The 23,126-nt window shown below is 48.4% G+C and overlaps 5 protein-coding genes across 5 annotated transcripts; 1 reads left to right on the top strand and 4 right to left on the bottom strand.

The window, feature by feature from the left end:
* Window positions 1-5,414: 5,414 nt before the first annotated feature.
* Window positions 5,415-6,670, bottom strand: PtA15_13A352 (uncharacterized protein; the record flags this gene model as incomplete). Its single annotated transcript, XM_053162541.1, has 3 exons — window positions 5,415-5,781; window positions 5,885-6,123; window positions 6,197-6,670. 3 exons carry the CDS (start codon window positions 6,668-6,670, stop codon window positions 5,415-5,417), a joined length of 1,080 nt encoding a protein of 359 aa, XP_053026507.1.
* Window positions 6,671-7,754: 1,084 nt separating this feature from the next.
* On the bottom strand, window positions 7,755-9,561 carry PtA15_13A351 (uncharacterized protein; the record flags this gene model as incomplete). Its single annotated transcript, XM_053162540.1, is given in 4 exon segments — window positions 7,755-8,042; window positions 8,922-9,178; window positions 9,244-9,483; window positions 9,501-9,561. The coding sequence occupies 4 exon segments, from the start codon at window positions 9,559-9,561 to the stop codon at window positions 7,755-7,757; spliced, it is 846 nt and encodes a 281-aa protein (XP_053026506.1).
* Window positions 9,562-11,028: 1,467 nt separating this feature from the next.
* On the top strand, window positions 11,029-11,937 carry PtA15_13A350 (uncharacterized protein; the record flags this gene model as incomplete). Its single annotated transcript, XM_053162539.1, has 2 exons — window positions 11,029-11,684; window positions 11,778-11,937. The coding sequence occupies 2 exons, from the start codon at window positions 11,029-11,031 to the stop codon at window positions 11,935-11,937; spliced, it is 816 nt and encodes a 271-aa protein (XP_053026505.1).
* Window positions 11,938-12,033: 96 nt separating this feature from the next.
* Window positions 12,034-12,285, bottom strand: PtA15_13A349 (uncharacterized protein; the record flags this gene model as incomplete). Its single annotated transcript, XM_053162537.1, has 2 exons — window positions 12,034-12,186; window positions 12,235-12,285. 2 exons carry the CDS (start codon window positions 12,283-12,285, stop codon window positions 12,034-12,036), a joined length of 204 nt encoding a protein of 67 aa, XP_053026504.1.
* Window positions 12,286-12,968: 683 nt separating this feature from the next.
* On the bottom strand, window positions 12,969-16,976 carry PtA15_13A348 (uncharacterized protein; the record flags this gene model as incomplete). Its single annotated transcript, XM_053162536.1, has 5 exons — window positions 12,969-13,592; window positions 13,675-15,330; window positions 15,413-15,714; window positions 15,782-16,094; window positions 16,179-16,976. The coding sequence occupies 5 exons, from the start codon at window positions 16,974-16,976 to the stop codon at window positions 12,969-12,971; spliced, it is 3,693 nt and encodes a 1,230-aa protein (XP_053026503.1).
* Window positions 16,977-23,126: the final 6,150 nt, after the last annotated feature.

Below are 23,126 nucleotides of genomic sequence, written 5' to 3'. Positions count from 1 at the left end.
CCTTGAAGTGGTGGCCTTTTAAAGGTTCAGGCTTTAGGCACGCCAAAGAAATGCCGGATGCACGCCAAAAAAGGTGTGAACTCCGGACCACTCCAAGATTTTTGGAGTGGAGGATTGTTCACTCCAAAACCAGCCCCCATTTGGAGTCGAGCTTAACTAAGGCGCAAAGCGTCTCCAAAGGAGAGGCTTAGGACTAAAGTCACATTCTTTGCCTGAGGCTGACAGGGTTTTGCGCAGAAAATCACATATTTTGTATTTACATCTCTATTCCCTCTCCCTCTCAACTTGAAATTCAAAGCCCCATATGCCAGTTTATAGCTCTCAATCTGAGCTGTCCTGTACATATTTTTTCAATTAGAACCATCAAAAACTGGCCGCTCAGTGGCCATTCTGGTGAGGGCTATCCCTGAGCAATGCAAAGAAGCCATTGGATTATCCAAAGGTTGAGGTAGGACATGCTCTCACGGTTTTTTCCAGTATTGGATTAATTTGGGCAGGTCTCTTGAGTGCATAAGCAAGGAGTCCCACAGGGTTTGACATATGATGACAAACCTTAATTTCACGTGTTTAGACCGGACTGGCTATCCAGTTTAGATCAGGCCGGATAGGCTCCCAGGTGGAATTTCTACATCATTTTTTTTTCGTGGATGGTGGTAGGTGTTGTTTTGAACACATGAGATTATGTAGAAACAAAAGCTGATTCTAATGGTACCGGAGGCTGTGAAAAAATCAGAGGGGTATGTGGTGATATGGGGGTTAGAAGGATTTTTCCAACATTTGGCTGGGCAGCCTCAAGCCAAATGTTGGACATTAGGCACAAGTCCCTCCCGCAAGCGGGAGGGTGCTTGCGCCTTGCGAGCACAGGGAGGGACTTGTGTTAAGTTTGATTTGGAGTGCCCAAGCCGGCACTCCGGTATGGAGTGAACACCCTGCCACGCCAAAACCAGCCCCCCTCGATGGCCGGTCTGCGCCGGCCATCGAGGGCAGTATGTACACTGTGCCGGTCATCAAGGGCAGTACACTCGATGACGGGCACAGGCCGGTCATTGTGCTGGGGCGCTACACAGACTCAAAGGAGGCTAGGGGGGGTCACGGTATATGTGATGAAGAAATGGTATGATTTCGACTAAGACTGTAGATGACTGAGGGGAATGAAACCATACAAGAGGGGACCTGTTTATATACAGGTCTCTGACTAAATAACATATGAAATACTAGAAATGACAATCTGACATAAATGAAATAATGTCTCTTTGAAAGGGACATCTGACAAAAGCTACGCGCTACGGAGCGCCTAAAGAGAAGTGTATGAAATATAAGGCCCTGTTTGTTAGTGTCATATTACGCAGCGTAATAATAGGAAAAATGCTACATTACATATGGTAAAACATGTATTTTTAGGATAATCTTTTGAAAGTAAACCCTCATAAGGCTCGGCAGTTTACTTCCAAAAGATCAGGCAAAAAAGTACTGTCTTACACAATGTAGGGGGACACGGCAAGATTATTTATTGCGTAATAATCACGCTGCCAAACAGGGCCTAACGTAACAGGAGTACGTGAGGCGTTCCATTGTAAAGTATGCCTCACGAACCCTCCTGGGTGTCGTAACATGTCCGGGACCTGTCAGGTCTCGGCTACCGGGACCTGTCAGGCCCCTTCTATTGTAGCCCGGCTACATCATCGAGCGGACACACCCCTCTCGATGACCGGCAAGACCAGTCATCGAGAGACACAATCCTCTCGATGACCGGCATAGACCGGTCATCGAGAGGATGCATCCCTCTCGATGGGACACACCCCTCTTGATGACCGGCATAGACCGTTCATCGAGAGACACACTCCTCTCGATGACCGGTACAAACCGGTCATCGAGAGGATCCATCCCTCTCGATGACCGGTTTGTACCGGTCATCAAGAGGACACACCCCTCTTGATGACCGGCATAGACCGGTCATCGGGAGGATATATCCCTCTCGATCACTGGTCTGTACCGGTCATTGAGAGGCATCTGTCCTTTCGATGAGCGGGATAGACCGGTCATCGAGAGGGGCGTGTCCTCTTGATGACCGGTCTATCCCGGTCATCAAGAGGGATCTGTCCTCTTGATGACCGGTCTATGCCGGTCATCAAGAGGGGTGTGTCCTCTTGATGACCGGTACAAACCGGTCATCGAGAGGGGTGTGTCCCATCGAGAGGGATGCATCCTCTCGATGACCGGTCTATGCCGGTCATTGAGTGTACTGCCCTCGATGACCGGCCTGTGCCGGTCATCGAGTGTACATACTGCCCTCGATGGCCGGCGCAGCCCGGCCATCGAGGGGGGCTGGTTTTGGCGTGGCAGGGTGTTCACTCCATACCAGCCTGGAGTGCCGGCTTGGGCACTCCAAATGGGGGCTGGTTTTGCAGTGAACAATCCTCCACTCCAAAAATCTTGGAGTGGTCCGGAGTTCACGCCTTTTTTGGCGTGCATCCGGGATTTTTTTGGCGTGCCTAAAGCCCGACCTCTTTTAAAACACTTGGATTGGCACATGTTCTTTGGACTGCCCGGTACCCTCAACAATATCAACATGCTTGATTGATCTCCCATCTTTGACCAGATTCAAGAGGGTGATTGGTGAAGGACTCTCAGTTTCATATAAAGTCAACGGCAATTAATACAGCCTTGGTTACTACCTTGCGTATGTCACTTATCCTCCATATGCCACATTCATCCAAACAATCTCTCACCCACAAGAAGCCAAGAAGGAACATTTTTCAAAATTGCAAGAAGCCTACCAGAAGGATGTTGAGCAAGCTTTTTCGGCCCTACAATCTTGCTATGTGATTGTGCAATTCCCCAATCAATTTTGGAAACACAAATTCCTCTCTGATATTATCTTGGAGGTGATTATTCTTCATAATATGACGTTAAAGATGAATCAGGGAGTCAAATGGAAGGAAACATCAAATACAACCAAACACCACATACCAAAACAGAATTTGAAATAACCACTAATGGACCAAATGACTCAACTTTTGAACAATTTATGTTACAATACCAGGCTATTAGAGACCACAAAGCACATACTACCCTTCAGAACAATCTCATTCATTATTTTTGGAACAAAAATGGCTCTGATGAAGATAGCTACCCCAGTCCTAATTAGCTTGTTATTTTTTATTCTCAACAACTCTTTCTCTATTATTTCTTGCTTTTGTTTTCTTTCTCTCTATCTCATTGCAATTGATGTATGATTCAAAAAATAAATAAATAAACGGTCAAAGTATGGTGGCTAAACAAACAGAAACAAACAGATTCTCATTCTGTGTCTTTGTTGTCCTCATTCTCTTCCTTGGACTCCTCTGTCTCGGCTTCTTCCCTCTCCCTTTTCTCATTTTCCTCCCTCTCTTTTTTCTCCTTTTCTTCTTTCTCATTTTTCTCATTTTCCTCCTTTTCTTTTTTCTCTTTTTCTTCCTTCTCCTTTTGCTCTTTCTCTTCTTGTAGTTTGCGCTCCATAATTGATTTTTGCTTCTTTGAGTAATAAGCTTGCCTTGATCAAGATTCTTAGACATGATGGTCTTGTTGAACACCATTTGAGTTGCAGACTTCATTGAGTTAAGCCAGCTCTTGTTGCATGGTCATCATCTTCCCAAGTGAGACATCCTCAGTCCGTGTTTGTTTGGCGGATTTTGAACCCTCCATACTTAAATTCCAAAGAACCAATTGACTGGCATCAGACTTGTTGTCATCCACTTCAATAACGGCCGGGCTAGAGGCAGCAGGAGTAGAGCTGGGAACGTTGGTAGTGTTTGGTGTGCTTTCACTGCCCACAAAATTTCAGAATGGAGTTTTGACTTCATTATTTTCATTTATTATCATTCATTTCAGATGTGAATCCATTGATTCTGATTATTCATTATTTTTTTGGAATGGTATTGAAGATTTTCCAAAATCATCACTTAATGCAAGCAATTTTGTAAATTTTTTGATGTTCCAAATACTTTTTATTTTGTTGTATTCATTCTTCTGAAGTCATTTTACCCACTCATTCTTGCATTCTCATAACTTCAACTTTGTGGGTTGGCCTTCTAGAATGAGCTTTTGGGGGTACCAATGTTTCTGTCCAGTGACTGTGCAGAATCCAAAAATAATGATATTACAAGGGAAATTCCACATCAAGAAGATGGGTTGGGGTCCAGGGATAGAAGACAATGGAAAATGGATGGGGAAATTTATGAATATCATGGAAATTCAAATCCAAACAAGAATGAAACTCACTCAGAGTCTCGAGCTGGAAAAGTGAGGGCAATTTTGGGTGATTTCCCACCAAAAATCAAACTGCTTTCAGCCTCTAACAGTCTGTTAGAGGCTAAGTCCCTCTCTCTGGTTGGTGCAATACAACAACTGTTTAGCACTTTGCCTGGGGAGGGAGTAAGGGAATTAATGAGTTATGGAGAGGCTCTACCCAATTTTTGACAGAAGGGTCATCATGGGTCTTCAAAATTGAATGACAAATGCATAAACTTCATTAGAAACAAAAAATGCATAAACTCCATTGCAAACAACAAATGCATAAACTTCATTACAAACAATTTTTGGCCGGTGTTATGTAAGCACTTTCCTATCAAATTTTATTTATGGTTTATGTTTATGCATTTATGATTTCAACATTAAGACCACAATTCCAACTTTTTCTGAAGTCCCCCCTCCTCCACTGCTGCCACCATATATGCCAATCATCTGTCCAAACACTTGTGACTGTATCCCCACACATCACATCAACAATCATCTCAACTTTCTTCTGTTCTTCTGTAAGGAATCAGTTGAGTCCTTCACTAAGCTATCTTGAGGGGCACGGGAACGGGCACTGAGCCTGCGGATTCTAGCTCCAACGGGTTGGGATGAATTCCTAGCCACAACAGAGAGAATATTGGCCCAGTTCTCTTCAGCTAGTCTATAGGCAGGAGACAAGGGAGAAATGGAAATGGGGAAACTCGCCTAGCCACAACAGAGAGAATATTGGTCCAGTTCTCAGCTGAGCTAGGTGGAGAAGCGGGAATGAGTTGAACTGGTATCAGAGGTCTGTGATAGTCTTGTGAAGTCCGCGCGCGGGGCTTTACATCTTCCCCCAGCCATCACTTGTCCTTGTCTGGAGGGAGGCTAACTAACAACAATACATCACAGGGGTATTGGATACAACAATGACATGTTTTCCAAGCACAAATGTTGCACTGACTTAGACAATCCCTTTTCAGCTGACAAGGTTCAACACTACTTCAAGGACACAAAAACAATAATAATAGTAACAAACGTTTGAATATGACAACAGCTATACATGAGGCATCGTGTTTGAAACCTTTTTCTCTTCTTGTTTTGCTACATTACACGGCTTGACCTATCTTTTCTTGTAAAGGTGCGCACAATCAGGACAATTAAGAGGATTTGAGGATTTGGGCGTCTTTTCTGAGCGCGTATCCGGTCCAGCTTTCGTCATAGAGTCTGGGATGATGTGCGTTAGGGGCACAGAGACGAAGCGCGAGCCAGATGATGCAGGCGGTCATGCCGCTTCCGCAGGTGACGACGACCCCTTTCTGGCCGTGTTTGATCTGCTCCCATTTCTGATGATCGTTGTTCAGGGTCTTCAGGAAGACTTTCTCGAGCTGATCGGGGCTTAGATATTTGCGGTAGGGCTCCGAGTCGCTCGGTTGAGTTAACAAGGTTGTGAATGGAAGCGAGAGGGAATGTGGCATATGACCTGATGATAATCCGGGCCTCGGTTCGGGATCGGTGCCGAGAAACCTGCGGGATACGATGCGCCAGTTGATTAGTACCCTCAAGCAATTTGGTCGAGAACAGGAATGTTTTATGGTTTTAGGTTTATCATTAGGATATCTGTACTTACCTGCCTCGGGGACGTGCATCAAAGACACACATCCTTTCTCCTTCAGCGGAGTCCTTGAAGTTACGAACAAGGGCGTCATATGGTATCACTTTCCCGCGCGCGAGCGCCTCGTCGAATCCCGGAAGCTCATAGTCTGATTTGTCGGGCTGGATCGGTGCCCCGGTTTCGACGGGACACTCTTCTTTGATCCACCGCGGCAAGCCGCCATCCAGAACTGAGACCTTGGGGTGACCATAGGCCTGTGTAGGGAGATTTGTAAACATTCATGAATGTCAGGATTCCCGAAGATTTTTGATAGATAAGCGTGCCTACGTTTAAGAGCCAAGCCGCACGAGGGCCCGAGAAGATGCCAACGGAGTCGTATACGAGTAGATGGTCATTTCTAGTGATGCCCAAGCGCTCCACCTCACGTTTAAAGGTGCTAAGATCGGGCTGCATGTGTCCGAGTTTGGTGGTGCCATCGATAGTGTAGGAGGTATCGGCGACAACTTCGTGGTCGAACAATCTGGCGCCTGGAAGTCTTGGCCCTTTTCGGAACTCGTCAAGAACGGATCGGCCTGAATTAGGCAGATGAAACGAACTATCCAAGATCTTGAAATTCTTGATTCCTTGGGCTTGGACGTCTTGAGGGGAGACTAGCGAGACTAGTGGCTCAGGGTGGCTGCTGCTCATCTTGGTGGAGTGGAAACTTCGTGAGGCTGGCTGTCGAGATAGTGCTTTCGGTCCTAGAGTTTGCCCGATGATCTTGACCCTTGCAGCAGGAAGGAAACAGGCCAGCATCGTCATGGCCGACGGACTTCGCGCTGCACCGATTCCACAACATCCCGATTGGGTCATTCTCAACGCCCCCGGGGCCACCCGGACTCGGAGAGGTGACCCCCGGACACACCATGACAAGAAAAGCCCGACAATCAGGTATGTATCTTTCTCCTTTGCTTATGTGTGGATTGGGCTACTTGTTGTCGACAGTTTTCCTTCTTTCCTCATCTAATAATTCCATTAAGAACGTGGAGTTTGCAGTTAGGCTGTCGTATCCCGCAAGCCAACAACTCCAGGATCTTGCACTTGGGATTATTGATTGTAATTGGCCACAAATCCTTTACCTTGTTGTTTCCATCACAATCTGCAGCTCCACTTTCCTGTCCCTTCTTTGCTTCTTTCTGCCTCAACCCATAACCTGGCCAGCTAGTCTAAGTGAGGTGTTGCCTGCCGTTACCGCAGCATAGCACATCATTTTGCCACCAACACTACCAATGCTGCGGCCTGCGTACCAGCGTATGCCCGTTAAATACACTGTGGCGCAGCCTAGTGGCCCTAAAAGCCCGCCGCTAAGCAGTCGCTAGGTGTCCATTGGCGCAGTGTCACATCGTTGCTCCAACTCCCTTCCCATTGTTATAATAGTATCCAGAAAATACATTGAGCCAGTAGAAGTGGAAAACAATCACCACTTTTCAGTCAACTAGCATCACTATATCTATTTTCTGACCGGTGATAGTGATAATCTCTTGTTTTTAGTTCGAAATTTTCTTCCTCGTTATGATTAAAGGATGGCAGAAATAAAGTATTTTTAGGAGACATTTTTTGTGTTTGTGAAGTCAAGGGGATTGTACAGTAGATACGGCTTTAAAGGTATCTTGGAGAGCGCTGGATTGATTGGAGGGTGTGTTGCGAAAGACGAAGTCGAATATTCCAGTTGCAAAGGGCGTCCAACGTTTTGTATCGTTTTCTACCTATGTGTCTTCAGTGATTAAATGGATGCGAAGAAAAAGAATCAAGGTGCATTTTAGAGAAAGTTTGCAGAAACCCAGGGATTTAAAGTTTAGGGAAAAGCAACCTACACGTCCCCTCTTAATGCTTAAGCGAACAGAGATTATTCGGCAGCTTTAGCGACTTTGGCGGGCTGGGCCGTATGAAGGACTTCGGATCCCTGAATCGAGGCGCTAGGGTGACCTCTGAGGACGGCCACGCTGCCGACGGGCGAGATTTCGGTAGACGATTTCTCAAGGAGGATTGGAACTCTTTCAGTCTGGGAAAAGAATTTGGGAATGTCTTCCATTGCAGTGACGACCTTTTTGACAGCCACGATTGCAGGCAAAAACGGCACCGGTGAAAATGGTTTCTCGCCCAAGTTCAAGAGCGCTGGAGCGGCTAAGTTGAGCTGGAAAATTGCCCCGAAGAGGATAAGGCTAAACAGACACTTCATCTCGTGCGCTTATTTGGTTGAGTGTTTTGTTGTGGGGAACGTCGGTGATATAGAGGTTCTAGTCTGGGTATGAGATGGAGAGGAGTTTGGCTGATGTTTGAGAGCTGCTGGGTTGGACGAGCAGCTTATTTTATGTGCCACAGAGAAAGAACATCATGGCTCAGCATTGCTCTCAACGAGCTTCATAGACCCATGATTAGAAACATTCCATACTTCTGCTTCTGGTTCTTGGCTTATCGATAGGAATGCTTCACTCATGTGTATTAATTCTTGGAACGTGACGCAAGTTCAGATTTCGGTGTATGGATGTCTAACAGCTTCCTTTAGAATCTTCCTTTGCAAAAGCAACACCAACCGGGTATCAGGCCAAGAGTTTTTTGATAAATACCATTCGGTTGGTTTGGATGTTGTGTTTCACCCTCCGCATCCGAAGATGCCGCGGTTGGGCTTGGGTGAAAGCTGAAACGCAATGTCCAAAACGAAAGTTGATGTCCAAAACCAGCCAAAACCCTTGGCGCGCCGTAGTCTTACTTTGGTTTGGAATAACTTTGGATCACCGGGGAGCATCGTCAATAATCGACGGGCTTCTTACGCCGAGCTGTGCTTCCTAGATTCAAGCTTGCATCGGTGTACAAATCGTACGGAAGCCACCACTCCTTTTCATTTCCGAAAAACACTTTCGATCGGCCCCGTGTGAGGATCAATCAGATCTGATGTATGCTGCACATGCTTACAGAGCTGCCAAGCTTTGTCTTTGTCGTTTTGAGAATCCCCAAATTCCCCATTCTTTCCTCGCGGGGCCGCGTTGTTGTTTTAAGTTGACCAAGAGCGTACATACCGATATGAGAGCACTGGTGGGCAAGTGGGACTGCCAAGGCCCTTGGCAGTTTGGCCCAAGGGGCCAAGCCAGGCTTCCGTCTGGAATATGTTGGTGCTGAGACATGCAAGTTGTGTCCTTCGATCTCCATTCGGCACCCGAGCGAGCCAGTTCGGTCGCTGGCGGCAGGTGGCAGTGCTGTCCGGCAAGTTCTTGTTCTGCTCCGGGTCCGCTGTCGTTGCGCCCGGGACGCTCCAAGACCGGTCGGGCGGTTCTGTGTGAGCCCTAACTTCCTCCCCGAGCGGAGGACTTTTTCGCATTGCGCCGACCGCTGGGGACCATTGACCAGACCGCCGTGTCCAAACATCTCTTCTTCACCGGGGTCGAATTGACACATCTCGTCTGACGCCGATCCGTCCCTGCCAAGCTCAAAGGCTTTGGAGAAGCGAGCAAGCGGCACGCAACGGCTCAACCGTGTTGCCGGATGAAGGGCCAGCGAAGCCTTCTTTCTCGCAGACTTAGCCGCGCTGAGTATTCCTTTCACCCTATATGCGACTGGTAATCCGAGGAAGGTCGAGACTGCAGGCATCAATCACATTTAGCCAGGTGTCGTCCGACTAGCTCGGGGCCCTCCATGGCTCGGGCATGCGAGGCCATGCTCTCAGTGGCTCTCGCTCACTCCGATGTAACATCGTAGCCCTTTGAGTGAGTGGCAAGGAAGTGGCTGAGGTTTGATCCCTTCCTGCTAGCATCGCACCAGGCCAGCGCGACACGTCCGGCCCACCCGGAATTTCATCGGGTTCAATATTCTTCGGCGCGACGAAAAGGGTGGAACGTGGAGAGGTCAGCATGAGCAGCCCCGACCCGCTCGCCCGCTGGCAACCCTCCTGCTGTTGGTGCCCGGAATCAGGAGTTGCAGAGGATACATATCCCCAGCAACGGCCGAGAGGTTCCCGATCAGGCTTGTTTGTGGATCTTCAGAAGCCTCACTGGGAGATGGCGTCGTCGGTTGTATGTGAACCGTTGCTGTCTCCTCCAACCTTTATCCGTATACCACGCCATTATCGACCAAACTCGACGACCCGACTTTCTCCCTTGTGCACGCCTTGTCGCTGAGAAGAGCCTTCAGGCAGAGCGAGCCTTCGCTCCAAGTTGATGTAAATACTAACGACCCTTGGTTGTGCTAGGGTATCTCTCTAGTACAACCTACGTACGTGGAGCAAAAACAAGGTGTCATACTGGCAACTCGTGCAACAAGGGCCCTTTGTAGCAATTTCCTACGCTTGTCTCGTCATTCGTTGGCTCCATCCTTCAACTCAGCTTACATATTCGCGAATCGCACTTTCCTGTTGGCATTGTTCCTTCTTGTTCCACATCCAACATTCAGCGGTATCTTTGTATCAACGATAGATCAGCTGATAGATACACACATAGATATATTTCGAAGAGCTTTCATCACTTTCATTAGATAGATCTACACTCCTTCACTTCCTTTGACCACATATCATCAACTAACCACACGGTCCACTCCAGTAAAACCTTCGACACCGACAGTATTCTTCGGCAACAGCAACAAGAAGAAAAAAACCCCGTTTTCCTCGCCCATAATTAATCGTTGGAGCTAACCATACATCAAGGCCGTCGGTCAAACAAGTTGTGCTGGGGAGATCAAGCGTCGTCGACACCGCATCATCAATCGACTCTTGAAACACATCCCTTTGGAGGCACAAAGCTTCTGTCCAAAGGCTCGACGAAGCAAACATAAATCAGCTCGACCGACCACAAGGAGGAGCACTTGGAACTCTCTCTATACCTTAAGCCTAGTGCTCCTCTACTCGCCCATACAAAACTTACCCTCTTTTACATCACATTAGCCTTCATCAACTCCTCAGACCCGGAACCGCGCCTCCTGCGGACACTCCCCGGCGAGATCATAAGCTTGTACAGAAAGTATTATTCAGCTTACCAGATTTCTCTGCCTGGTCTACCTCGAGTAAATCAATGAACCAGCTGTATCGACTGGCGCAGAGAACCTCATAATAGACAGATACATTAAATTTGCTTGCGAATATCTATCAACCACCAGTTTCTGCCGACAAGAAAGAAACAAGCGATTGGCTGTAAATGTCCTCTCCGGATTCTGTCACTGAGAATGGACACCGAACAGTGAGCTCATTTGGCGTCTTCGCTGTCATACTGGGCATGATCATCGGCGGCTTCCTTCTTGCCTATATGATTTCCTGTCTGCAATCTTATCTCGACAAGCGTCCCCAACAGCCTGCTCAGCCGAAGCCTATCGATCCTAAACCACCGGAGGACAAATCGGGACCAGACGAGAGAGACCTGGAAGCGGGCCCCAACACCATCATATCCGAGAAACCGGCGCCGATCCAGCAAGATAAAAGGCCCTCGTTGGCTGCGCTCCGTCGTCCTGGCATCCTCCGTTGGTCGAAGATATCCGTTGAACGCCCCAAACCGGATCACCAAGATTTCAAAGACACAATCTCGCGTCCGACGAGGCTTCTGCCCAGCGACTCCACCTACGTCGTCGTCAGAAGCCCCTTCCAGCTGCCACCACTCGCGACCAACCGGTCCAGTCGTGCCCGCTCTCTCGAATCTCACCGGCTCACGCTTAACCTCTCTGGCCGTCGAGAGACTGATCTCTCGAGCGGAAAGACGGCGGCCGAGCCGTCCAGCCAGACGATCGTCGGTGTCAATGACTCGCCCTCCCCGAAGGGCCCGCCCAAGCGCACGATAGCATGGTTCGACCAGCTTTCAAGGTCAGTCTTGTCTGCCCTGTCCCACCATCATCGTTGTCCACAGCCCGAACTCACTCCTGTTTCTTCCCCTGTCGCTTGTCTTTGGGATCAAAGCCCCTTGAACTCGAGGAGCTCCCGCAGCAACAGTCTGCCCTCCAGCTGGGACGAGATCCTGCACAGTCCTGCCTCGGCTCACGAGGAAGAGCCCCGGCTCCGGCTCGGCTCAGTGTCCGAGCTATGGCTCGACTTCCAAAGCCAGCTCGCCGTCGGATGAAGTGTCAAAGCGCGCCCCACTTGCGTCCATGCTACAGCTTACCGATAGCATCCATGACGTCCATACTCTCCAGCGGAGTTTCGGACTCCCATTGGGCTACGCTAGGGCCACATCCTTGTCGATAGGGCTATCATTGCTCGCAACATCCACGGCTTCCCGTCTCGGCGTTGGACTCTCAGATCCGGGTGGGTCGAATGACCCGACGGCGTAACCGAGCCATGCAGACGGCATCGAGGCACTCTCGGCATCCTGTCAGCTCCCAGACAGATCAGAGGCCGCTTGTGGTCATCCTCATACCCGAATCGCCGTCAGTTCCGATAGTTTCTGTTGTCTGACTTGCTTACACATCTACTTGTGAGTTATCTCTACTCTTCTTCCCGGACGCATTCTCGACACTAACGTCTGCCCAATGCAACCCTTGTCAGATGTTTAGTACGATGACTTGAGTCTTGAAAGAACTCAATTTTACGATCCTCCTAGTCCCAGATGATGTCACTTTATGCCCACATCTTTCTTTAACAAGAAAACATTGACGAGATTCGATCCCCAACACCCACACAACGCATCCATTCCTTCACCTGATTCATCCACCCACCTATCTCTCTCTCTCTCTCTTTACCCCCTTTTTTGTTTTCCTTTTTCGTGATTAAATTTTAAAGTTTAACGGCCACGCATTTATCAATAGTAATATAATCATTAAAATATGAAACAACAAGACTTCCTCCTCCCTCTTTTTTCCAAGCAAAGGAAAACAAGAAGGAAGAAAGGAATGATCGAAAAAAAGATATCAAAGAATGGGCATTCAGATTAAATTAGAAACCAAGTTTGCACATTTTTTGACAAGCGTCCTAATTGGATAGTCATTCAAAGGACACAATCTACAAGTCTATGCTAACTATCACTTGGAACAACAAAGGCCGGGTGACGTGAATCCTTACAAGAGAAGTATGGGCACTCGAAAAACAAGAGAAAAGAGGGAAAAAAGAAGGCAGGGTTCTATACGCAACTTTTCACGGTATGGAGGAGAAGAATCAAGTATTAGGGTCGCCAACAAAATCAAGAGTGACGTCGCGCAAGACGCCGAACTTCGGAAGTGGGACGGGGAGATTAACTTTTTTAGTGAGAGTTTTAGGGGGAGAGAAGTGATCGGCGGGGCGTTTAGAAGCGGTTGACGAAGGGGGAGATTCTGGCGGATGGCTAGGGGCGAGAGCCGATGTAGTAGGAGGGGGGTGTGTGTCGATGGGGGCGGAGGACTTGAACGAGCCGAGCGACTTGTGGGCAGTCATGGCGTCGGGCTGCAGGTCATATATCCACCCCCGTTGGTCGATGAACGTGAAGAAGTCGTTCAGGACCTGCGAGTGTCTGAGCGTTTGCTTGGAGCCGAAGAGGACGAGTTTGCGCTTGGCACGGGTGAGACAGACGTTGATCCGGCGCCAATCCTTGAGCAACTCGCCGACCTCCTCCTCGGCATTGTTCCGCACCATGCTCATGATGATGCACGCTTTGTCCCGGCCTTGCGACTTGTCTGCCGTCAGGATCTCGAGCTCCGGGTGGGCTTGGGAGAGCGACGTCAGCAGCTTGATCTGTTGGCGGTAGGGCGCAATGATCCCGATCTCTGATGCTGGAACGCCTCGTTCGACAAACGCATTGACGAGCTGTGTGTCCATCATCAAAGCTCGGTCAGCCCCGCAAGCAGCAACAGAGAGGGGGGAAAGAAGTCAAGACTGGATGGTTTACCTGGAGGGCTAAATACGCCTCTGCTTCGTTTTGTAGCTGGTTTCCCGTCTTAGACTCTTTCTCATGCAACAGGTCTGTATTAGCAAACACGACCTTTCTCGCGGGTTGCATGATATCAGATAGCCAACAGCCATCATGGCATCCCACAGGATCGTCCGTATGGAATGAATCGGTGAGCAGTCCTAAGGGGATCTCGAGCCCCAAGTCGGACATGCTTGGGTCGGCAGAACACAGCCGACCTTCGTAGATAAGAGCGTTACTGAGACTCATAATGTCCTCGTTCATCCGATACTGCATCGTCAGCGAGGCCACCGCATCCGGATGCGCCTCCGTGAGAAGCTTGAACAGCGAGGTCTCCAGGCCGCCCGCCTTGGCCTTGTGGTTTTTGACCAATGGAGGCAGTTGGTAGTGGTCGCCGACCAAGACGAAGACGTTTGCGTAACGCAGCGGGCCGAGACACGTCGGCAGGGTGACCTGGGAGGCCTCGTCAACGATGCAGTAGTCAAAAGTGCGGCGGTTGAAGAGTGGATGGTTGATCGAGAGACTGGTGGTCGCCACTAGTGGAGGGGACATCAGCTTCATCTCGAAGGCCTCCATGGACTGAGCTGGGTCGGATTCATGCAGCGTGAACCGACGCAGTGCACTAGAAACTTTGTCGACGTTGCCGAGCCTGAGCATATCGATCTTCGAGTCAACGAGCTTCGAGAGGATATTGTCTACTGCTGAATGCGTGTAGGACGTCAACAAGACCGTCTTACCCCTTCCAATTAAGGTTTTAATCAGCTCAGCAATCGTCGTCGTCTTGCCAGTACCTGGCATACCTAAAACTAGTGCATAGTCTTGCGCAGTTAGGACTTTGTCGAGTACGCCAATCTGCTCTCGATTCAGATGAGCCGCACGATTATTCTCTGTCAGGCTTTCAAGACGCGAAGCCTCGAATCTCGGTTTTCTCAAATCCACTACCAATTCGCGCAGCCGACTGTGGCCGTTTTCCAAGAAAAGCTGGGCCAGATTGTCGCGAATTTTGCCCATGCCGGCCAGCAATTCATCTTTGTCGACCCGATACCGAACGAGGGATCTTGAGGAACGACGGGGTTGTGTGGCAGCATATTGAGTGAGGAAGGCGGTGAGATTGGTGCCAACGGGGAGCGGATCGATCTCTTCCAATCGATGATCCAAGCCAACCGTCATGCTTCTCGGAGTCAGGTCAAGGATGAAGCCCCGGGCGATGGCCAGCTTCTTGCCTTCGATCGAGACGACGATCGGGTCGTGTTTGCTCATGTGTCCGAACAAGAGGGAGGCCTTTTCATCATCCGGGGTCGAGTCGGGTGCAGTCTGGAAACGCTGGAGACGGTAGGTGTGTCGATGAATCTTGGTCATTGATGTGGGGTCATACGACCCATCGTTCATGTCAAACGAGTAATCGATCACCATGTTGGCTAAGGCATTTCCTGTCCGCTCTCTCTCGTCCGCAGTCATCGTCCAAATCTGTTTCTTCAACTTCCCAAGTTCTTTCTCCTCATGCGAAACCAACGCCTCCCATCGCCGAAAGAATTCCGTGTGGACAGGCGTCAGATGATACGTCTTGCGCTCGTAGAGCTCTCGGAGGCGATCGATACCTTTTTGAGGTGGGAGCAAATCGACTTGTTCAACCGCCTGAAAAAACGTACCATAAATAAGCAAGGCGTAAGGCACAGGGAAGAGGAAAAAAAGTGGGAATAAAGGGAGGGATCTGTACTTTACGATAAAGCATACAGCCCTCAACTTCAAAACATCTGCAGCATGCTCGGTCGTTGTCAATCGGTTCGGGGAGGATGTGGTCTCCGGGAGGCACCTCACGGACAGTCAAATCTCCGAGATCCTCGAGATCAGTGGGCTCAGGTAAGGCTGCTTCGGGCGAGTAGGAGGGCTCGGAATGCATGTAGCGAGCCAATCTATTCCTGGCCATCACCAGATGCCGCAGCTCGTCTTTGACCACTCGGACTCTTATTAAATCGTCGCACGAAGTGTAGAACAGCAGTCCAGCAGTGATGTCGACATCTGAAGGTGTCAACAATGATTCAGTGAGGAAATCTCGTGGGGCGTGTCACCAAAAAGAAAAACGCACTGTACCGGTCGCTTAGCAGCAAAGTGTAGAGCATAGTTTGTGCAATGTGCTCAATCCCACTCGGCTGCCGGCCAGTCTTGATTTCCAAGGGGAAGATCTGCAGGCTCGAAGCGGGATCGAAAAGCTGGTTCTTAATTGAATGTGATGGGTTTTCGAGGACGTGCGCTTGCACGGTGACGTCTATTTTGCCTTTGAGTCCGTACTTGGGCGACCATATCTCCTCCTCGGTGTCGAGCACGCCAGTGATCCCGATTCTTGGCTCGTCGCCTCCCGTCTTGGCATTGCTTCGCGGATCTATCAACACCGCGTCTTTCTTAGACACCAGAAAACAAAAAAGAGAAAGAAAAAAACCGAGTCAGGACGCAAAGTGCAGCTGATGTGAGTGGATAGGACTGACGTTCAAAATGATTTTACCGTTCTCCTTGCGATTGATCAAGTATTTGCTGGACCAGGAAGGTAATTGCTCGAGATAGCCGGATACCATCTTGACGCCTTCATCGGCAGTCTTGCCAATCATGAATAAGTCGCTGAGGTGTCTGATGCAGGCCTTGCGGGCTTCTTCGGATAAGCGGCTTATCTCCCAGGTGTCAGAGATACTGGGTGTGGGATCAAGTTTGAGGATCTTTTGGTCTTCTTCTTGTTGAGTTCGTAGCAACGAGTTCTGGATGACTTCATGGACGATGTTCCCTCTGACGATAGGCTCGCCGATCTCAGTCGAACTGATCTTCAGCCGGGTACTCAGCACACTTCTCCTGGAGCATAGGGGCGCATTCGAGACGACGGTTGCGCTGATAAGGAGAGAAGGAAATAGGATGAGTACATGTCCAGGCTCGGCCCTAGAGAACACCAAAGGATCGAGCTGCAAGTTGATAGGTGGCGAACCGGGGAAGGAAACAATATTGAGAGGGTTACCCTGGTCCAGTGGTAAGTCGGTCCATTCATCGCAGAGCAGCAAGGTCTTTGTTTCCGAGCGATCATCAGACTTGAGTGCCACTTCGACGCGTCTCTCCATGCGCCGTTTGAGTGGATTCCACTGGGCCTCGCCGGGAACCTTTTCGACGCGGCATTTCACGAAGTTGCGGCAGAGGGGGACTGGCTGTGGTCCGTCTGGGGATGCTTGTTCGGACTCTTCCTCGCCTAGTTCGAAGTCGCTCCAGTCTTCAATGCCCTCCAGCAGGTCTGCGCATTGCTCCATTGCGGGTGGGGCGTCGTTCGCAGGGGCCGGTGTGGCTGCACCTGCCATCGGTGCCGGAGAAATGCTGGGCCGGGATCGATTGCAGAGCGTTGGTGGGTGGAACTCGCCGCGATTGTAGATGGGCCCACCCGGGGACGAGCCCCCTGGCACCCACCAGCAAAGCCCTCTGCCCTCAGCTCAAGCCCCCTCCGAGGCTCATCTCAACACTCCTGGTACCAATGGAACTTGAATTATATCCAGATCAGTCATGTATTGACCAAAACAAAGAGGAAATCCAGTCTAATGTTGTTGAAAAAAATTGTTCTAATGCCGGAGAAGTTGAGAACCCTCTGTTTTTTACACTACCAATTGAGATGAAAGTGCTGACATCAACACCATTAACTTGTTGATATGACTCAATTTCAACCAATCCTAACACCAGCAAGACCATCAGAGCCCGGAACTACTGTGTTTTGCAGAATGGTTGGATTTTTCTCAAATTTTCTGGTTTTGCTATGCACTTAACTTTAAATTACACTTTACACCAAACCTTAGGCCAACCTTGCATTCAAGGTTTTTCAAGCACATGCAGACAAAAATCCACACCTATTGTGTTTTGAAGAAAGGTTGGATATTTTCCCAATTTTTCTGGTTTTGTTGACCAAGGTTTACTCCATAATTTTCATATCCCTTCCATGAGGTGCATCTTGACAGATGTCAGATGAGGCCCAAGGCCAAATCCACCCCCGAAGCCAATACCCTCCAGTAGGGGGTCTAGAAGTTGGGTTAGAGAAAATCCAAGCTCATATTTGGAATCAGAGCACATTCTTGACCCAATCATCCACTGCCCATGTCCATTGGCTGTTGCCCTCTGCTACCATGGGACGGGCAGGGAGGGGCCAATCAAGCGCTGAGTCGTTAAACAAAGATATCCCGGGCAGAACTCTATCTCAAGGTATGGTTTAAAGTTGGATGTGGTTTCTAGAGTTTGGTGTGAATTTTAAAATAGGGTCTTGGAAAAACAACTCCCAAATTTTGGGAAGACGACTCCCATACGTCGGTGCAACTATTTTTCAACCAGCGCTGTGTTTTTTTTTCATTCATAATGTGTCTCTCTAACTTGCGCCCACAAGTCAAACACATTGTATCTAGTCTATTTAAAAAAACTTTAGACTAGAAGAAAAGAAACCATCAGTCCTGACCATCTTGATCCCTTGTGCGCACTTGAGCCTGCACTCTGTCTTATCTGCAAAGGTACTTAAGCCCCTTCAAGTGAGGTATCTGGTCCTATTTTCAGACTTTGTCTGTTCTTGGCTAAGCCAAATTTTCCCCTTTCTGCTCCATCTTGCTTCGCCTCCGGTTGAAAATCCTTCAACAATATCTATCAGCCAACTGAAATTTCACACCAGCAGGTCTCAGATTCCCAGCCATACCTTCCTTGTAAGCCTGTTTCTCTAAAGTGACAAAACGACACAAAAAAAAATAAGGGCTCTGTTTGAATTTCTTGGGATAAAGAAATCACAAACAGAAGAAGGGAAAGAAAGAAAGAGAGAGAAAGAGATATGATCAGGCCTAGACTTTCAGTCTTTTATTTATGATCTGGGCTATTCTTAACCTGTAAAAGTTGGATTCCACCTGTGCAAGGCCAAGAGAATGCAACAGCCTCTACTCACACCAAATAAATGGTGGTGGGAATCAGAAATAGTGTAACTATTCTGCTCTGGTTTTTAGACTATGTCTAGGTTTGACAAGGCATAACCTGATGATCTTTGAGGGGTTGAAAAGAGGAGAGAAACAAGGAGAGAGAAGTCAAGAACAAAAGAGCTTAATTAGATATAGTCATTCTGGACACGGGTATTGCACTGATTTCCAGAAGATTTCAGGTACCTAGTACCGCACCTGGCACTGCCTGGAAGGTACCAGGGGTACCGCCTGTGCTATTTCTGGGTGCGGCAGCGTCCTCTTTGCTCAATCCAGATTTTTTTCCTTTGCAATGAGCTGGAAGGCAAGCAAGCCAGTGCTTGCAAAGGGGAAATCTTCCTCTTCAACCAGAGGAATCCCCTTGGTTGAGGACAAATACACAACTCTTACTGGAGCTTTGGTCAAGGAGGAGTACACACCTCTGACCAGAGGAATAAAAATTTCCGGTTGGAGGCATCTACACCTCTTTGACAGTAGGAATGATTCTGTTCAAAGAGGTGAGTCCACCCAGCGAGCTAGATTTGCGTCCAGCTTGCCGGGTGGACCTCCCTTGCCAAGCTGGATACATATGTATACAGCTTGCTGGGATGAAACATCCCTTGCCAAGATGGATATGTAATATCCAGCTTGCTGGGAGGATTCTTCTCAGCAATCTGGATATGTATATATCCAGCTTGACTAGGGAGGTCTCACAGCGAGCTGGGCACATCCAGCTCCCTTAGAGGATTCCTCTTGGCAAGCTGGATATGTATCCAGCTTGGCAAAGAGACTCCTCTTCAGCTCATTGGGAGGTCCCTTGGCAGCCGCAAGCTGAATACATATGCATCCAGCTCCCGGCAAGCTGGATACGCCAAGAGGAATCCTCACAGCAAGCTGAATTTGTCCACCTTGCTGGGAGGCCTTTGCCAATCTGGATCTACCGGGTCAAGGCCCTGGATCCCCCCGGGTGGTGGGATGTACTTCTAGGCGGTACCCAGGTACCACACCGCTTTCTGGCCAAAACCACATACCTAGTACCGCACATGGCACCGCTGCGCGGGTGGTGCAAGGGGTACCCACCAAGTGGTACTAGGTACCTGCCGCGGGTACCAAATGAATATCTCTAAAAGAGCTTGGTCTGACATGAACAAGGTCAGTGAAAGAGGGTACTTACTGTAAATATCCTGTGGTGATACTGGAAGTGAAGTGGGCTCTGTAAGGTGATCCTTGGGTGTCTCTGGTCTGCTGAAGTCTGTGGGTCCTCCAGCTGCATGAGGGATCCTGAATTTGAACATTTTCACAGTTTGCTTACATAATGGGGCAGGCTAAATGCACTACCAACTTTTACTACATGTACTCCAATTCACTCCAAAATTATTGGAGTAGACTAATGTTCACTCCATAAATGTGGTAAATTTTGGAGTGGACCACCTGTACACTCCAAAAATCTGGAGTGCACAATTTATGCACGCCAATTTTGATCCTGTGCACTCCAAAACATTTGGAGTGCACAATGTAAGGACTCCAGTTGGGAGTCCTTCACTGTCCGTCAAGTGGGGCACAGAGGGGGAACCTTGAGAGGAGATTCTAGTTCACGGGGCTATATATTTCAGATGAAGGGGACAATCTAGACAGGAGAGATGTGAAGGGCAAGATCTCTCAGTATGTACAACTAGGGTTTTTGTAAGAGAAGAAGGAAAAGGAAGGAGGAAAAGGGAGAGGCTTACCTAGCCGGGAGAGATGGAGGAAGGCGGATCTCTGCCGGCTAGGATGTGGAAGGAAGTGCAGACTACATATCTATCTGTGACATGTCTTTAGTGACAGGTTTTGTAAGGACCCTGAGAGGGGGCTTACACACAACTTTGCATCTCAAGAACTTGAAATTCATCAAATAAGATTCAGAAAACTTTGAAAATGATTTTTTTGACAAATCAAAAGAAATAAAACAAGAAAATAACCAAAAAAACAAAGTTATTCTGTATGGATAAGAAAACCAAACAGAAAAAATAGACAAGGGATCAAGAAACTTGGGACTCCAAATCCTTATATGTATAGACTCAAGTCAGGCCATTTTTGAACAAGTTCCAGCAACCCTGGAAGGTCTTGGACGCAGACCTTGTGTTTAGTATAGGAGTGCATTGTGTTGCACTCCATTTCTGAGAGCAAAAAATAGAAGAAAAAAAAGTTCAAAAAGGAGTGCACAATAGTGCACTATAAAATATTAGTAGTGCAAGGATTGCGCACTCCAAAAATTGAACATTTTTTGGATTAGCCGTATAGGGTATGTTGACTGGAGTGATTCATGGAGCGAGCCATTGTACACTCCAATATTTTTGGAGTACACAAGTGTGCACTCCATTTTTGGAGTACATGTAGTAAAGTTTGGTAGTGCATTTAGCCTGCCCCTACATAATTACATATTTACAAGTGGTTGGAGCGCCTGGTAGAGCTTCCACGTCACTGCTGCGCATGTATTTTACTTATATATCATTCATCTTTTATTTTTTTAACTTTAAGGTTTAACTTTGTTTTGAATTAAGACTAGAGGTCAAGGCGGCTTCGCCGCAGCACCTTTAGTGGTTCCAATTAATTTCCCTAGCAAGAATCACTATCAAAAAATCTCAAAAACAGCTTGGAAACCAACAAAAAGATTTGAAACCATTTTTGTGAAATTATAGCAAATTTTTTGGCTTACCACCCATTCCTATCTCCATCCTCTACGCTGGATGCTTGAACTTTGCCAGAAATTTGAATCATTTTTTAGCATAGCAGTTTTTTATAAAGAGTGCTAACTAATATCATTGTCCCTCTTATTTTCAGCCAGCTGCTAGACAAATAAAATAAAATAAAAACACATAAAAGTTTCAGTATAAAAGGAAAAGGAGCACAAGCATAAAAAGCAGTCTGAAAAGGAGCCAGAGCATACCCAGTAGTCTGAAAGGGAGCACAAGCATAACAAGTAGTCTGTTAAACCTGTTTACAAAAAGCCCAAGCATAAATTAGGGGGTTTCAAAGTAGACCCAGGCGTGCATGCAGGTCACTTTGCATAACCCAGTTTTGCGGGGGACTGCAATTCAACGCTCAACATTTGAGTTGAACGCCGGCTTGCCTTGCCTTGCAAGTGGCATGCGCGGGTCTACTTTGAATCCTGCTATTAAAAGACTAAAGTTTGAATATATAAAAGACCTTGCAACTGTCACTTGCAATACTTCAAAGAATCTTGGGACTGAGTTATGCTGACCTTGCCGCAGCTAGTTGCAATAAGTAGATGAATCTGGGACTACACACGTGCACAAAGTAGCGCTGACTTTGCCGCAGCCAGGGTCAGCATCTGTTATGTCAAGTCTGGCCAAAGGGTGGGTGGTGTGAGTGGCTTGAAGTTGGGGTTTGGCCACCAGCAGAGAGTCAAAGGGGGAGCAACTTGTGAGGTTAGGCGCAGTCAAGAGTGTTGATAAAGGCATACCCACACCCTTGAAAAAAGGGTGTGCGGCCAAACACTCCCTTAAAACAAGGTGTGCGGCCAAACACACCCACTTTTGGGCCTGTTTTGGCGTTTATGTACACACCATTATTTGGCAACCCTTGCCAAGCGGGTGTGCAAGGTTGCACACCCTTATTTGGGTGTGCAGCTTGGCTGAAAAGGGTGTGTGGGGCTGCACACCTTCTTTCCCCCTCTCACTGGTCAAAGAAGAGGGCCCTTGCTCCTCTTCAACAAGTGAGAGTAGATCCCTCCTCTCTGTCCGGCGAGATGAGAGAGGGAGTGAGGGCATTGCATCCTTCCCTTTTCAAGCGGGGAGGAGTGAAGATACAGCTACTGTGCGCCTCCATTGTTTCCTCTCAGCAAGCAGGATACAGGTGTTATCCTCTTTGCCAAGAGGAAACCTCTTGGCAAGAAGGATACATATGTATCCTCATCGCCAGTAGGTTTCCCTTGGAAAGCCTAGATGATGTGTCCTGACTCACCGGGAAAACCTCTTGGCGAGCCTGGATACAATCTAGGCTTGCCAGGAGCTTGTCTTTGACCGGCGAGATGGGAGAGGGAGTGCGGGCCTTCCCTCCTGCCCTTTTCAAGCCTGGAGCAGGGGTGATGTGGCTATAGCTTACGCCGGGAGGAATCTCCTTGTTTCCTCTCAGCGAGCAGGATACATATGTATCCCCGAAACCTCTTGTCGAGAAGGATACATATGTATCCTACCCTCCGGGATCCATTCCCCGGCTGGGCATTCACGGGTGATGTGAGGTGTAGGGAAAGGCGCCTAAGGCCTTTGGTTTGGGCCGTGCCTACTAGGCAGGTGCAGGGTTTGCTTGGGCAGACCCAGGAACTACACCGGTAGCACCTCAAGTCTGCCCGGTACGGGCTGAGGGGAGTCTGTCCTTTTCTCTCTCTCCTATACTTTCACCTCCCTGCCGGAACACCCGGTCAGGGAGAGTTCCCCTTTCTTTCCGGGGAAGTAGAGGAGGAGACCTTTGAGTAGAGAGCCTTTTGTTCTC

The sequence above is a fragment of the Puccinia triticina genome, chromosome 13A (genome assembly GCF_026914185.1).
Source record: "Puccinia triticina chromosome 13A, complete sequence".
NCBI lineage: Eukaryota > Fungi > Basidiomycota > Pucciniomycetes > Pucciniales > Pucciniaceae > Puccinia > Puccinia triticina.
The sequence above is the reverse complement of the archived record's forward strand: the minus strand, read 5'-3'. Positions and strand labels throughout refer to the sequence as shown.